Below are 16,375 nucleotides of genomic sequence, written 5' to 3'. Positions count from 1 at the left end.
ATCGCTCTGTCCCAGCCCATGGCGTCCGAGGCCGGGTGGGCGCCCGCCCTGTGGAGGGCCTGCAGTGCGCTGATGGCCGCCTTCTTCGCGCTGGCGGCCTTGGTGCAGGTCAGCCCCAGGCCCCGGAGGCGGGCGGCGGGCTGGAGGCGGTGGGAGAGGGGCCTGCGGGTCCCACAGGGCGCGGGCTCCAGGCTCTGTGCCGGGCCGGCCTGAGCTCAGGTGGAGGACAGGCATTGGGTGCTGTGCTTCGGGAACCCCCTGGCCTCCCCCACCTAAGTCACGGGGGTGTGTGTTCCTATGACCGCATCCCACCCCTCCCTTGCTCACATGCTGGAAGGAGCTGGATCAGTGTCACTTTGAAGGGACCTGAGCAGAAGCGGCCGGCGCCTTTCTCAGTATCCGGCCAGTGGATGAGACTGAACCAATTCAGGACCCGGGAACAAACCCTTAGACTTAGAGCCTGACGAGGCCTTCGTGTCCCCACAGGCCCCTCCTCATGCTCTCCTGGTTCCTTGAGACGGGCGGGTCCCGGAACAATACTCCCAGGGGCTCTCCGTGTCAGAGTTCCTTTGCGGATCTTCACAAAAATGTGTGGGCTGGAGGTGCAGGCCACCTGCTGTGCTCAGCCAGAAGCCCCTTCGCCCATCTGCTCTGCTCGGCCTTGTCTTCCTCCCGTTTAGTGTCCTCGGTGCCCACTGGGCGGCTGTGGCCGCGTCTGCCAGGTAACAAATGACTGAGACTGGAACCTGACAGTGTGTCTGATGTTTTGGATTCCAGGTGAATGATCCAGACGCAGAACTCTGGGTGGTGAGTATGAGCTGCGGTCCCCCGTCTGAAAGCGCTGTGGACTGCAGCGAACACACAGTATTGTCCATTTGCCACCACCCCCTCACGTTGTGTACTTACAGACTAGAAATCAAATCCTTTGTCAGCTCTTTCCCCTAAAATATCAGGGGGAAATGGGTCCGAGTGATAAGGTACGGGGTGTGTGAACTCAGAATTTCCCACAGACATCGGGGTCTTCCAGCAGTATTCCCTTTGAATGAAATGGTCCCTACTTCATCTTACTCATGAGGCATACTTGTATCAAGAAGCACGCAGGTGAAAATAATAGAAAACCTGACTAGCATCAGGTTATAAAAATACAGAATTTCTCACTGAAAAGAAGTGCAGAGGCAGCTACTTAACGGTCAACGGCATCATCAGGGGCTTGGGCTTTCTCTTTTGTCTGCTGCTCCTCAATGTGTGCTCTAGCCTCTCATGTTTACAGAATGGCTGCTGCGGCTCCCACATCTCATCCCCAGACAAGAGCATCCCATGTAGGAAGCAGCAAGGCAAGAGCAAAAGGAGTGTTTGTTCTGTGCTTTCTGCCCTTCGATGCGGGAAGAAATGTTTCCCAAGGCTATTGAGTTTGTACACACAAATATGGCTTATGGGCTGGGATCCATTCGGATCAGTCAGCATCCAGGCCTGTTGGTTGTTAAGTACTTTAAGCATCAGCTTGGCCCCTAGACTTTCCATTTCAGTGCTGGAATGTGACCACCCTTTGCTGCCAAAAGGGGCTGGGAAAACAAGCAGGCTTTTCCTTTCTTCCAGTGGCCAGGGGACAAGGGAGGCAGTATCAGGAATGACTGCCAAGGGACTCAATGACGATATGCTGAGTTAAACTGGATATTGTAAAATAATATTACGATACCTTAGTTTAAAACATCCACCAACAGAAAAAAGACTGTTAAGATGGGTTCTACTGAGTTATTATTTATATTGTGCATTGTTTTTACTTGTTACTAAAAACAATTATTTTTAGTCTCTCTGCCCTCCAAAAATTATCTCATTCAAGATAGAGAAAATAATTTAAATAAGGATTGACATGGCACAATGGCCATGGGAAACCATTACTTAATTTTAAGGGTTATTTTGTTCACATGTTTACAATATACTGAAATAAGATCTTACGTTACTCTGTTAGTCACAAAAACGTGATATATTTGAGTGCACATTTTAAAAATCTCTGCCAAACATTTCTTACAGAAAGCACAAAGAAATACTGTACAGCCTGTGTGTGTTAAATTTCTCTCCCTCTCAGTGGCTAAGCCTTGAGGTTTTGCAGAGTGGGGAACCAACCCCTCACTGCTCTAAGTGTGGTCTTTGGAACAGCAGCACCTCCTCCCCTGGGAGCTTATTAGAGAAGCAGAATCTTGGGCCCGACCCCAAAACTTAGAATCAGACCTACATTTTAATAAGATTTCCAGTAATTCACATGCACATTAAAGTAGGGGAAGCACTGGTCTAGCCCTCAGGAGCATGACTGCCCACCTGTGAGAGATGACCTGATTCCACATTGGCTATTACACCAGTAATCATTAAGGAGGGAGTAGGAAAGACAAACAGAATCGGTATAATCTAGACCAGTTGTTCTCAACCTTCCTAATGCCACAACCCTTGAATACAGTTCCTCATGTTGTGGTGACCCCCAATTTCATTGTTACAAATTGAACATAATTAAAGCATAGTGATTAATCACAAAAACAATATGTATGTGTTTTCCGATGGTCTTAGGCGACCCCTGTGAAAGGGTCGTTCGACCCCCAAAGGGGTCGCGACCCACAGGTTGAGAACCACTGATCTAGACACTCTCTCTCCAGGGTCAAGACAGACATGTTTTCAGTGTCAGCAAATCACTTAAAAACGTACAGCTCTGACAACTTCTAAATAAACTAAACGTTCTGATGTAAGGATCGCAATTAATGTAGTGAAGCAACTACGTTTCTGGGAAAACCCATGTTTTTATAGACCCACCACCTCCTTACTTGTCCTGGGAAAGACCACGTTTCTTATACACCCACCATCTCCTTACTTGCCCTCTTTTGGCAGCACACATGCAGTAGCAGGTCTGGCTAGTCTGCTTGCTATGAATGAGGCTTGCAGATAGGGCCCCTTCAGGGCCCGTCTTCCAAACTGCAAACCAACTTATCATCAGTTTCTAAGATGAAGAGCCTGGTCTTGTTGGGCACATCTGATCGGCCGTTAGGAAACTTTCTGTGGACTCACTTGCAGAGATGGAATGTTGGGCTGGATGGTCCATGGTGCCAGACCCAGCAGGGCCACCGAGCTGATTATGGCTCCTCCTGCCCTACTTGTCAAAGAGCATTTTCTTTAATGCAAGTGGGGAAGGGCCATTTGGGCATGGATGTTGCTTGGGAGAGATTAGGAGGTCAGTGTGTCTTGAGACCCAGACTCTGCTCAATGCTAGAGCTCAAAAATGAATAAACCTTTCCTGGTATTGCCTACGATCTAGGAGGAAGGCAGATAACATTACAACCTGACATGGTAAGTGCCATAAAAACAGAGGTTACCGCTGAAACCTACAGTAAATCCTGGACTGTGATGGCCACTGATGTCTTTCTTGACTTCAGTACTTCTGAACATCTATGTTGGACATACTTCTTAACCCACGTGACTTCCTCTCTTTGTGCTAACAGGTTGCGTATATGATTCCTGCAGTGCTGACCTTGCTTGTTGGACTTAACCCTCTTGTCACAGGTATGAACCTTAGATACTGAGTAGAGATACTTAAAAAAAAATGCTTGTTAATGAATGAATGAAAAAAAAACAAGAGGTTTACCATATATTTATTCTGTAACCTGCTTCTTGTAATATATATATATATATATCCCAAGTGGGTATACATGTAAAAAATTCACTCAAAATAGCTGGTTTGTATTGGCCAAAGCAGAGGTTCTCAACCTGTGGGTCGCGACCCCTTTGGGGGTCGAACAACCCTTTCACGGGTCGCCTAAGACCACCGGAAAACACATATATAATTACATATTGTTTTTGTGATTAATCACTATGCTTTAATTATGTTCAATTTGTAACAATGAATATACATCCTGCGTATCAGATATTTACATGACGATTCATAACAGTAGCAAAATTACAGTTATAAAGTAGCAACAAAAATAATTTTATGGTTGGGGGTCACCACAACATGAGGAACTATATTAAAGGGTCGCGGCATTAGGAAGGTTGAGAACCACTGGCCCAAAGGGTACCTTCCTCAATTATGGGCAAAATGTAGCTGCTTTGCCTTTGTTAAAAAATATATATATTTTTATTGATTCCAGAGAGGAAGGGAGAGGGAGAGATAGAAACATCAATGATGAGAATCATTGATCAGCTGCCTCCTGCACGCCCCTCACTGGGGATCAAGCCCAAAACCCGGGCATGTGCCCTTGACCGGAATTGAACCTGGGACCTTTCAGTCCGCAGGCCAATGCTCTATCCACTGAGCCAAACTGGCTAGGGCTGCTTTGCCTTTTATGGCCCTAAAAATTCTCAACAAACCTTAAGTTGGACAATTTTATACTATAAAGCAGTGCCTTAGAAAAAATACATTATTTACTATCATTTTCTTATTAATGGGGAATATTATCCTGCAAGTTGTTTTTTACTTTCTTTAAAACGGCTTCTACTAGTAGGGCTAGTTGTCAGGGCCTCAGAATAAAGACTGAGTCCCACCTGGGTGGGGAAAACTCCTGTCCCCAGGTGCATGGACTCCTTGTATAGGCCCCTAGGGCTCTGTCTATATCTTTAAAGTGTGTTAGGGCTCCAGTCATTGCAAGCAAGGAAAACAACTAAACTCAAATGGGCTCCAAGCTAAAAAGTAGATGTACTGGGATACTTTACTGACAAGGCAAAGGGTGCTGGCTTCAGGCACTGGGCTCAGAATTTAAACTTCTCTACTCTCAGTTCCATCAATTGCACTGACTTCAGTCTTGGGCTCCAGATGGTAGCCGACAGCGCCAAGTTCACGTCTTCACTACACTAAGTCCCACAGAAGATAGAACCAATTTCCCTGATGTCGTCACAGGAGTCTCAAGAATTGAGGTGTTGGTCCTGATTTGTCATCTGTTGATTCTGAGCTAAACTTCTGTCAATAACGAATGAAACACATTGATTGACCTAGCTTAGCTCCACGTGGCCGGGTGTGTGGGCAGGGTGGATTTTCAAGGAAAAGAAGGGCAGTTATCACAGGAAAAGGAGTGCTGGACAACAGAAATAATAAATGCCCACCTGAGTTTATAATTACGGCTTTAACTTCCATGATGTCCCTCAAAACCAAACCAAACCAAACCCAGCCTATCCCGAGTGCTTTGTCTGAAAGCAAACAACAGCGAAGCACACACCGACCATTTTTCTCTGGAAGGTGATTCCGTGATTTGCTTTCAGGTAACCTCATTTGGAAGAGCGTCTCCGCAGTACAAGTGTTCTTCTGCGTGGTGTGGGCTGCCAGCTTGGCATACCACCTCATGCTTCATGCACAGTGGAACGTCTTACACGAGGAAGAAGGCAGGTGAGCACTGACCTTTGCTCTCTGGGAGAGGTGGGAAGGAGGAAACTTTCTGATCCTTCTCAACACCTTATCTGTGCATGTCTCCACCTACACCATGAAAAGCAGGGACAGGGTCATCGCCATTACAAGCTGAAGAAACTGAAGAAATGTTGGAATCAGCACTCACACCCAGCACCATCTAGCCCACTCCGTGATCACTTCCCCAGGCAGCACTGCATATTACATTACCGTCAGGCAGTGGACCTTGGCCCCTTACAATGAGCAAAGATAACAGTCCAGTCTAATCAGGTGAAAACTCCATCAGCACTGATTCAGTTCGGGGCCAAGCCAGAATCTTATCTACAGGTGTGATCAGCCACCTCAGAGGTCAGCCTGGTTCAGCTTGGCCCCGGCATATCTCCTGTCATCTCCCTGTCACGGACATTCATTCTTATCTGCTCTCCCTTTGCTGCCTCCCACCCTAGACATCCTGGCCTAATAGCCGGATTCCTTTACTTTTTATCCCATTGCTAACATCTGCAATACAAAAATTTAAAGACCTTTGAGTATCACTGGTGAGGTACTGCTACGTTGTAGCTCCTAGTCCTTCGAAAGTTGGATCAGGTTGGGTCAATGGGAATGTAAACCAAATGCGTTGAGTCACCTCCACCCACTTGATGCCTACAAGGTATGGTGAACTCAAAGTGGGGCTTCCAGTGGTACTGTGGCCAAACACAATTATTTTCTACTCTATGAAAAAAGTAAGTGCTTTTAACATATATTTCTAGCATTATTCGGGCTCACTACAAATCATTTATCTTCATGAAGATGTGGCCTGATCTCTGCAACATATGCTCAAACCATCTGTGCTCAACCTAACACCCAGCACTCGAAGACAATGTAAAAAGAATACCTGATCAAGTTGAAATTTTCTTGGTTGTAGTATTCCACCCAGTGACATGAAGTGATTTAGCTGTGTTTCTGTTTTATTGGTTTTGTTGTTGTTCACTTCTACGTTGGGAAACAGTCATGGAGTTCATATCTGCTTTATAAAATGGAATTTATTTTTACATAGGGATTTAACAGAGAGAAAAGTAATTTTTAAATCATACCAGACTTGAAAAATATTCTATAGATGCTATATCTTGGGGGAAGCCATTCAATAATCAGAAATCACGTGTCATGGAGATAATGGGGTGATATGCATCTCCCTTGCGGCCATGTCACAAAGATGAAATGTATGCTATTTTATAGGGAGCTGTTTGGTCTGGTGATTATCGCAGCATGGATGGGTCTATGCCACAGTTCATCAAAGTAAGTTTTCAAATCAGATGTGTTCAAGGTTGATCAGTTCAAGTAGGTTAGTGAGAATATTGAAACACAAATAAACACAGTAATCTTTTGAAATAAAAATGTCCTTCCCTAAGGAAAGCTAATAGTTGAGTCAAAGTTTCATGATCATTAATCATGAATACCAGTTTCCTACATGGCCCAGTGTAATCACATGGAGTTGCCAGCATAAAGGTGTTCTTCAGGAAGAAGGAAAAATGATCTCAGAGGGAAGCTTGGAGATTTAGGAAAGAATGCAGAGCACATTTTTAAAAAGTGCGAGTATATATAAATGAATATTAACTTTATAAAACAATAATAATGATATTTTGTGGGCTTAAACATATAAAGAATAAAAATGCATGACAAGCATAGCATATGTTAGAAGGGGATAAATGAAGGTACTGTGTTCTAAGATCCTTAAATTATCTAGAAAGTAGTACCAATTTATATTAGACTTTGATAAGTCAAGAATTCATGTGGTAATCCTTAGGGTAACCACTAGAAGAAAAGAATGATTGTAGAGGGCAGGAAAAGAGAAGGGAAAAGGATAGAACAGATGGGAAAATAGGAAGCAGATGTTTAGAGAAACCCAAGTATATGAGAAGTCACGTTAAATGTAAATGTTCCAAATATTCCAATTAAGAGTTCAAGATTTTCAAAGTGGATAAAAAGATTAAAAACCCACTAAACACTGCTTATAAAATTCACCCCTTAAGTATATAGATACAGAAAGATTGAAAGTTAAAAGATGGAAAAAATACACTATCCAAATACCAATCAAATGAAAGTTAGTACATCAATTTTAAAAGTAGACTTTAAGGGCATTACAGAAAAAGGACTTTTTGCTGATTAATATTTTTTATTTTAAAATATTCAAACATATACAAAATCAGAGAGATTAATAAATAGTGAATTAGATGTACCTATCAACTAGCTTAAATGATTTTCAATATATGTCCAGTCTTGTTTCATCTATATCACTGTCCTCTCCACACTTACCTTGAAATAAATCTGAGACATATTGTTTTATCTGTAAATATTTCAGTATGTATCCTTAAAAGCACTTAAAAAAAAAACCACTCTACCATCATCACACACAAAAATTAAAAAAATAATTCTTCAAAACTGAGTTTTCCATTCAATGTTTATATTTCCCCAACTGTCCTGTAAATGCCTGCTCCTCTGTGCTCTATATTTCCAATAAATTGGTGATTAGATCTAGAGGCCTGGCCAGATTCTGGTATTATTACTATTACTACTAAGCAAAACTACTTCATGGGTGGTATTATGTACTTCCATCATAATATACATAATGCCTAGCTGTTTCTTTGTAATGTTAATAGTCTTTGTGATTATTGCCTAAGCCCATTAATTCGAGTTGCAAATACTGCTATTCTAATTATACCATTCCTTGATTATTAGTTGGAAAACTTCTATAAAGAGAAACTTCCACTTATCAATTCTTTGAGATATAGCGCATAAGAGGAAAAGGAAAAAAAGGAGTTCTTAATTTACCAGTTATCAAAATAATGAGTCTTTCATGCCTGAGCATCTTCCAATAGTGACCAATGTTCTGTTAGTAGTGTCATTATAAAGTCATGGGTTTCAACATAGTTTATGTTTTTTCAGTCCATGGAAGTTATCAAGTTATTGATGCTTTAGCTGTCCATCTTCAACCAGTGGCACTTATTCAGGTTTGGATCCTGAGTTCTTTTTGACATAATCATAGTAATTTTTGCTTTTTGGTATGACAAAATGTTCCAAGATAATGTTGTACATTTTAAGCCCCAGACCTGGGACCAACCATTCCAAAAAAGCCCTGGTTATTTTTGGTAGGTAATGGTATTTAGAGGTCACAATCCAGGCATAAGCAGTGCTTGTTGCTACTGGATTGGTTGGTTGTTCTTTTTAGTGGACAGAGCTAGGAAATTCTCGTCTATGTGTAATGTATATGTATTATACATATAAAGATAATCTATAATAATAAAAGCATAATATGCAAATCATCCGAATGACTGAATAGCAGAACGACGGTCCAGACAACCCTCTGGACAACCACGCTATGACACGCACTGGTGCCAGGCCTGCCAAGGCAGGTGCAATGCGATTGGTCGGGGGACCCTGCCATAGCCCCACGATTGCCCTGCAGAGTGAGGCACAGGCCGCCAGCAGGGCAATCGATGGCGGGGGGAGCTCCGTGATTGCCCCAAAGAGGGAGGTGCAGGCCACCCTCTGCGCGTTGATCAATCTTGGAGCCCTGACCAGGTGGGTGGAGCCTCCCTCTGCTGGGCGATTGATCATGGAGCAGAGGCCTAGGCCACCAGGCCCAGGCTATCTGGCCTGGCCGGCGTGCTGCAGCAGTGGCAGGGACTCCCTCTGAGCGTGATCATCTGGGGACCCTGCAGAGGGAGGCCCAGGACACCCGGCCAGTATCCATAGGGGGGAGACCCAGGCCCAGCCAAGCAATCGCACCTGATGCCTGTCACCACAGAGGAAGGCGACGGATGGCGGGGGGAGGGAGGACAGCACTGTACAGATGGCAAGCAGTGGCAACGATGGGGACAGGTCCAGCTGCCAGCAGCCAGGGGAAGGAAAGCCCCGATAGGCCCTGATCGCTGCCCAGGCCTAGGGACCCTACCTGAGGGGTCCCGGATTGTGAGAGGGCGTAGGCAGGGCTGAGGGACACTCCCCCGCCCCACTACACACACACTCCTGTGCAGGAATTTTGTGCACCAGGCCTCTAGTTTTACATATATACTTAAAAATATCTTATGTGTTCCTATTAATCCCAGCAATTCAAATTCAAGAACACAGATTTTCATTTAACCTCATCAGCAATCTTACATCTATATTTCCTTTTAATCATGTCAAAAAATTTCATCTCAACTAAAATACAGAAAAACTTCCTGAATAATCAATGGAAAACTCGCAGGAGAGAACCCTAACACCTGAGGACTGAAAAAGGAGATCACATAGAGACTATTCTAAAAAAAAATCTCATCTCAATATCCTCAACATAACTCATTTGACTTAACCCACAATACAAACACAACCTCAGAATAACAATATGATTACTAAAGATTTTTTTGGAGTATTTTTGTTTTGTTTTGAAACAGCCCTCTAAGGGATGTATATTCAAATTGCTTGAGATAGTTACTCTATGTACTAACCCTAACAAGGGAATACAGTTAATTTCACTTTCATTTCTAGGGATAACTTTATTAAAAATATATTTTGTTTATAATATAAAGTATCTACATAGTCCCAGAGTCAAATCTACAAAACAAAGTATATTCAAAGACCTCTAGCTTCTTAGTTCCCCAACCCTATACTCTCCTTTTGTCTACAGGTAAAACTTTTTTTCAATTTGATGGTTTATCCTTCCATGGTTTCTTAATGGAGCAAATATGTGCATTTATTTGTATTACTGCTTATCTTAGAGAATTATACAATGTCCTCTCTGATTTTTCCATCACTATATGCTAAAGATCACTCAGTAGTATATAGACTTTCCTTATCTGCTGATAGGTCCAGAGTATCCAATATTTTGCTGTTAAATAGAATTCTAAGAGTATATTGTCAAAATTTTGAATTTTTATTAATTACTAGAGGCCCGATGCACAAAAATTGCCCTCAGCCCGGCCTGTGCCCTCTCTTAGTCTGGGACTTCTCAGGGGATGTCCACCTGCTGGCTTAGGCCTGCTCCCTGGGGGATCAGGCCTAAGCTGGCAGTCAGACATCCCTCTGGCAGCCCGGGAGCCCTCGGGGGATGTCCCCTTGAAAGCAGGGAGCAGGCCTAAGCTGCAGTCGGATATCCTTAGTGCTGCTGAGGAAGCGGGAGTGGCTCCTGCCACCACCACTGTGCTGGCAACCATCAGCCTGGCTTGTGGCTGAGCAGAGCTCCCCCATGTGGGAGCACACTGACCACCAGAGAGCAGCTCCTGCATTGAGTGTCTGCCCCCTCGGGTCAGTGTGGGTCATAGTGACCAGTCATTCCCAGTCATTCTGTTAGGGTCAATTTGCATATTACCCTTTTATTATATAGGATAGAGGCCTGGTGCACGGGTGGGGGCCGGCTGGTTTGCCCTGAAGGGTGTCCCGGATCAGGGTGGGGGTCCTGCTGGGGTGCCTGGCCAGACTGGGTGAGGGGCTGATGGCTGTTTGCAGACTGGTCAAGCCCCCCAGTGGGAACCCTCACCTCATGGGGGTGTGGCCAGTCTGGGTGAGGGGCTGAGGGCTGTTTTCAGGCTGCCCACAGCCCCTTCAGAGTGGGGGTGTCCCCCTGGGGTGCCTGGACAGCCTGGGTGAGGAGCTTATGGCCGCTTTCAGGGTGGCCACATCCCCCAGTGACCCAAGCTCCCAGCCTCTCCTTTTTTTTGCGCCCCCTGGGATTTATTTATCTTCTATAATTGAAACTCTGCTGGGGGCAACCAAGCCTCCTGCTCGCTCCAGCTCCGTGGCCGCTGCCATCTTAATTGGGTTAATTTGCATACTCACTCCTGATTGGCTTGTGGGTGTGACTTGAGCATAGCAGAGGGTTGGTTAATTTGCATGTTTCTCTTTTATTATATAAGATCGTTTAGAAATAGGTAGTTTTATTTATTTTTTAAACACATGTTTATTGATTTCAGAGAGGAAGGGATAGAAACATCAATGAGAGAGAAACATTGATAGGCTACCTCCTGCACACCCCCTACTGGAGATTGAGCCTGCCACCCAGGCATGTGCCCTTGACTGGAATCAAACCCAGGAACCTTCAGTCCACATGCCGACGCTCTATCCACTGAGCCAAACCAGTTAGAGTGAGAAATGGGTAGTTTTAATTTGCATTATGAGCAAAAGTGAGCATATTTGCATTTGATTAAGAGCCATTTGCATTTTTCATATAAAATATTGGTTCATCTCTGAGAAATATAGGTTTAATCTCTAAAGTTGTTATTCTCTATTTTTAGAAGCTCTTTATATACTATCGCTATTAACATTTTGTGATATAAGCTGGAAGTTTTTCTTTTGCAGTCTCTTATCATCCTTTTACTTTGCCATGAAAATGCTTTGCTTTTAAAGTAACCAAATATATCAATCGTTCCCCTTATTGCTTTTGGATTTGGAGTCATAGGAAATCTTTCTTTCTTCTAAAGTATAGTAAATTTTCTTCTAATACATGTATAGTTTGATTTTTACATTTAAATCTTTGATCTAAAGTGTCCCAAAAAGTATATACACACTGAGTTATTATAAAGTCACTGTTTATTAATATACAGTTCATTTTCTAGACTCTATAGCAGCAGTTCTCAACCTGGGGGTCGAACGACGCTTTCACAGGGTCGCCTAAGACCATCGGAAAACACATATATAATTACATACTGTTTTTGTGATTAATCACTATGCTTTAATTATGTTCAATTTGTAACAAGGAAATTGGGGGTCACCACATGAGGAACTGTATTAAAGGGTTGTGGCATTAGGAAGGTTGAGAACCACTGCTCTATAGAAATGAATAATTGTTTTTGTCAATGCCTATTTTCAAACTGATGACCATTCTGGTCCAGGCACTGCTGATAATGTGAAGCAAAGGAATAGCAAACATCAAGAATCATTTTGCTCAGTATTTGTGCACCCTCAATTCATCAACTGTTGCTGGTTTTTGTACCATAAACTTTATCCTTTATGTATCTCAATAAAAAAGTCTGGTGAATAAACTTTGTTCAAAGCTTAGTCTGGCTTCATCTAGTATTTCAAATCAGTTAAACCTGAAAAGGAGTGAAAATTAAGTGAGTTATCAGCTGTCAAATGTGTATACATCTTTTTTTTTGGGGGGGGGGGAGACACAGGGTGTTTGAATAATTATAAAAGACAGTGTTTGTACTTCAACTGCATTTTCAAACTTCTAGTAGCATTTTAGGATGAATTTCTTTGTTCAAAGCTTAGTCTGGCTAAAAAGGAAGAAACATCAATTGAGCTATCAGCTGTTAAAGTGTGTGTACATGTTTTGGGGACATGTATTTAGAATTTATCCTAGTGTGATTGTATAAAGAATTGATCCAACATTATCTTTTTTTCCTTTTGGCTATCTGGTGATCTCAACACCACATATTATTTGGATTTAAGATGCCAAAGAAAGACACTTTTTAATGACTAAAAATTCATTAAATCAGGAAGTATAATAAACCATTATATCAGACAGATAATAAGAATTCTAAATTTGTATAAAACTAATAACATAACCTCAAAATAGATAAAAAATTGACAGAATAAAGAGAAACATTGAAAAATTGACAATCATCTTGGGAGACTTTCAGTCACTAATAATACAAGAAAACAAAAATCAATAATGATAGAGACAATTTGAGTTACACAATAAGAAACCACACTTAATGGATGTACACAGAACACTGGCATCAAGAATGACAGAATTCACATTCTTCTCAAATACACATTGAATATTTACAAAAAGATTGGATGTTGAGCCATGAAAGAAGACCCAAAAAATGTAAGAGAATGTTCTTTCACCACAGCTAGAAATTAAGCTAGAAATCATTAACAAATAATTAGATAATTATCGTATATTTGGAAATTAGGAAATACACTTCCAAATAATGTTTGGGTAAAAGAAATTACATGGACTTTAGTAGATACTTTGAACACAATGGAGTACTATATATTAAAATTTGTGTAATGCAGCTAAAAATCATGCTTAGAGAGAAAAATATAGCCTAAACACATATATTTAAAAAACAGAAAAGGGTACAATGAGCTAAGTTTCCAAAAACTTAGGAATTCCCCAATTCAAGAAGTTATAAAAAGAACATCAAATTAAACCTAAAGAAACAAGAAGAAAATAAACATAAATGCAGAAACCAATGAAACATAAAAGAAAGGATTAAGTAGATCCATATTCATTCTCTGAAATGATTTATAACATTAGTAAGCCCTGGCAAAATAATAACAGTGAGAGCAAAGAACAGGCATAAATAACCAATAGCAGGAATGAAAAACAGAACGTTACTATACAGTATAACATACTGCAAAACGCTTAAGTGGGTAGTATGAACAATTTTTTTGCCAATAAGTTTGAAAATGTAGGCAAAAATGGACAACAAATTCATAAAAAAATACAATTTACCAAAAGTGACAGAAGAAGCACTCAGAACAGTCCCATAAATATTAAAGAAATTGAGTCCATAATTAAAATTTTTTCCTAAAAGAAAACTTAGACCAAATGGCCTAACTGGAGAATTCTACCTAACATTTAAGGAAGAAATAACGTCAAACTTCAACAAAGTCTTCCAGAGAACAGTAAAAGAAGAAACACTTTCCAATTCGTTTTATTAGGGCAGAATATTCATGATACTAAAATTGGTAATACAAAAACAAAAGGAAGTTACATGGCAATCTCACGACCACAGATGGAAAAATGTTAAACAAAACATTAACAAATTATATCTTGCAATATATAACTCAACCACCACGTTGTGTTTATTCTCGGAATACAGATGGTTTTAATATTTAAAAAGCTACAAATGCTTTCTACATTAACAGAATAAAAGAAAACAATCTTCTCAATCTATACAAAAAGAGCATTTGATAAAATTCAATACCCATTCATAGTAAGGGCTCTTGGGAAATAGGCATCCAAGGGAAGTAACATGATAAAGGGTATCTCTGCCAAAGCATGATACATAATAGTGAACAGGTGAAACTTTCCTTCTGAGATCAGGAATGAGCTGAGGTTAGTCACTATTGATGCTTCTACTGAGCATTGTTCTAGCTGTTGTCCTAACCAGTATAATAAGGCAAGAAGAAGAAGGCTCAAAGATTGAGAAGGAAAAATTAAATGCTCATTATTTATGGTGACATGATTGCATACATAGAAAATAAAAAAGAATCTAAAAAGTTATTTGTATAAATGACTTGAACATGATTGCTTGATACTAGGTCAATATACTAAAATCAACTGTACTTTTATCAGCAAGTAACAAAATAGTAACACAAAGTTAACATTTATAATAACATAAAAAATTAACTTCCTAGGACTAAATCTAATAGAGATGCAAAATATCTCTACACAAAACTATAAAATATTATAGGAGAAATGAAAGACCTAAATATTAAAATAAGGAAGACCTAAATAATTATCCAGTGGCAGTATAGGCTAAAATCTATTACTGGCAAAAGGATAAATTAATGAAACAAAATAGAATCTAGAAAGAGATCCATCCATACACAGACCCTTGACTTATGACACAGTGGCGCTGCAGGGTAGCAAAGAAAGGCAGTCTTCAATGAACAGTGCTGGAGCAATTGAATAGCATAAGGGAAAAAAGTGAAACAACCCTCACCTTACAACTTTCACAAAAATCAATTCCAGGTGGATTATACATCTAATGTGAAAATAAAACTTAGAAAAGATAACTTAATATTTTCCAAACCTGTGGGAAGTTTTCTTAAACAGGACACAAAAATCATTATGAAAAGATAAATTTTAACAATCATTTCAGTTCCTCCAATAATTATCTAAGACATCATTGAGTGGGAAAAGCTATTTGCAACACATGTAAACAACCAGGATTTGCATTAAGAATATATAAATGCATAAGATCAGTAAGTTATAGTTCAGTATTTTAAAAAAAGATCATACAAAAAATGATGTATTTTACCAAATTCTATCTTTATACTTGTTTCCAATGTAATCTACAATTTTATTGGATTTTTATTTATGATAATTTTTGTGTCTTTATAGGAATCCAGTTGGAAGAATTCAGTTGGTCGTTGCCACTGTAATTGCTCTTTTCCCATTTACTGCATGGCTCTACATATATATTAACAAGGATATGCGTTCTTCCTGGCCAACTCACTGCAAGACAGTCATTTAAATGAAGAATCCTGTTCTCAAAATGAGAATATTCAATTTTTATAAACATGGATTTTATTTTTTTAATCCCAGGAATTTTTTAAGGCTGACTACAGGGTTGGATGGGACTAGTAAGAGACGGGGTCTGACATCCTATTGTGTCATAGTGTAGTACAAAAGGCAGTTGAAAAAAAGTTAAGAAATATGAATTCTAACTCAGCTTCCTCACTATCTATGTGACTTGGGAAATATAAAAAACCTCCTGGTGGTTATTTCTTTATCTATAAACCAGGATTAAAACTAGATCTACTTATAAAGTTGGAAGGATCAAACTAGATATTATGAGAGCACTCTGAAAATATAAAGTGCTTACAAAGGGCTACTATGCATGATTAAAATACAGGGAAGCGGGGCTTGGTTAATATGACAGAAATAGAGGTTCAAGAGGGGACTGTCTCCCTGACCTAATCTCATTACATTTGTGCAGTGCCATGAACTAAATGAGGACCCCGGGTGAAACAAATAAGCAAGCATGTCTTGGAAAGAAAGGAAAATTAGATAAAGGAATTTGGAACCAAAAAGTAAACAATATCAATTACACTGTAAATAAAAATAAGACTGAAATCTATACACATTTGAAAAAAATGAATTTCAAAACCAACCCTGGGGTGAGACCATGTTAGAGCTGTCCTCTCCAATACCGCAGCCCCCAGCCACGTGTGCACTGAGCACTTGAAATGTGTCTAGATGGAGGACGTTTTCTTTTCCATTTTAATTTAAAAACGTATCAATTCAGCTATTAGAAAACTTACAATGTTTGGAACACTTGTTTTAAGCATGCTTGGAGTAAGTATGTG

The 16,375-nt window shown here is 40.5% G+C and overlaps 1 protein-coding gene and 1 long non-coding RNA gene across 4 annotated transcripts in view; one reads left to right on the top strand and one right to left on the bottom strand.

The window, feature by feature from the left end:
* LOC111828093 overlaps positions 1 to 6,371 on the bottom strand; it is an 8,736-nt gene extending 2,365 nt beyond the window's left edge. The window contains exons 1-2 of the long non-coding RNA XR_002831871.1: positions 6,249 to 6,371; positions 5,369 to 5,494 (exon numbers count right to left, since the gene is read on the bottom strand). This is a non-coding gene — a long non-coding RNA (uncharacterized LOC111828093). The remainder of the gene's footprint in view (positions 1 to 5,368; positions 5,495 to 6,248) is intronic.
* TMEM220 (transmembrane protein 220) lies at positions 7 to 16,159 on the top strand. 3 transcript variants are annotated; one of them, XM_023763370.1, is made up of 7 exons: positions 7 to 108; positions 778 to 807; positions 3,483 to 3,543; positions 5,233 to 5,356; positions 6,590 to 6,649; positions 8,297 to 8,361; positions 15,408 to 15,513. In XM_023763370.1, the coding sequence occupies exons 1-6, from the start codon at positions 19 to 21 to the stop codon at positions 8,319 to 8,321; spliced, it is 390 nt and encodes a 129-aa protein (XP_023619138.1). In that variant the 5' UTR covers positions 7 to 18; the 3' UTR covers positions 8,322 to 8,361; positions 15,408 to 15,513. The 3 variants fall into 3 exon arrangements, with proteins under 3 accessions (XP_023619138.1, XP_014320698.1, XP_023619137.1); XM_014465212.2 differs by lacking the exon at positions 8,297 to 8,361 and having other exon boundaries at positions 15,408 to 16,159; XM_023763369.1 differs by lacking the exons at positions 6,590 to 6,649; positions 8,297 to 8,361 and having other exon boundaries at positions 15,408 to 16,159.
* Positions 16,160 to 16,375: the final 216 nt, after the last annotated feature.

Source organism: Myotis lucifugus, unplaced genomic scaffold (genome assembly GCF_000147115.1).
Source record: "Myotis lucifugus unplaced genomic scaffold, Myoluc2.0 scaffold_282, whole genome shotgun sequence".
Lineage (NCBI taxonomy): Eukaryota > Metazoa > Chordata > Mammalia > Chiroptera > Vespertilionidae > Myotis > Myotis lucifugus.
Note: the sequence above shows the minus strand (reverse complement) of the source record. Positions and strands in the feature narration are given on the sequence as shown.

What these genes read in the sequence shown, in the direction of transcription:
- TMEM220 (XM_014465212.2), top strand. Translation starts at nt 19, where the DNA reads ATGGCGTCCGAGGCCGGGTGGGCGCCCGCCCTGTGGAGGGCCTGCAGT. An exon ending in ACTTAACCCTCTTGTCACAG is followed by an intron (nt 3,544 to 5,232) that starts GTATGAACCTTA and finishes ATTTGCTTTCAG; the next exon opens with GTAACCTCATTTGGAAGAGC. An exon ending in TTACACGAGGAAGAAGGCAG is followed by an intron (nt 5,357 to 6,589) that starts GTGAGCACTGAC and finishes GCTATTTTATAG; the next exon opens with GGAGCTGTTTGGTCTGGTGA.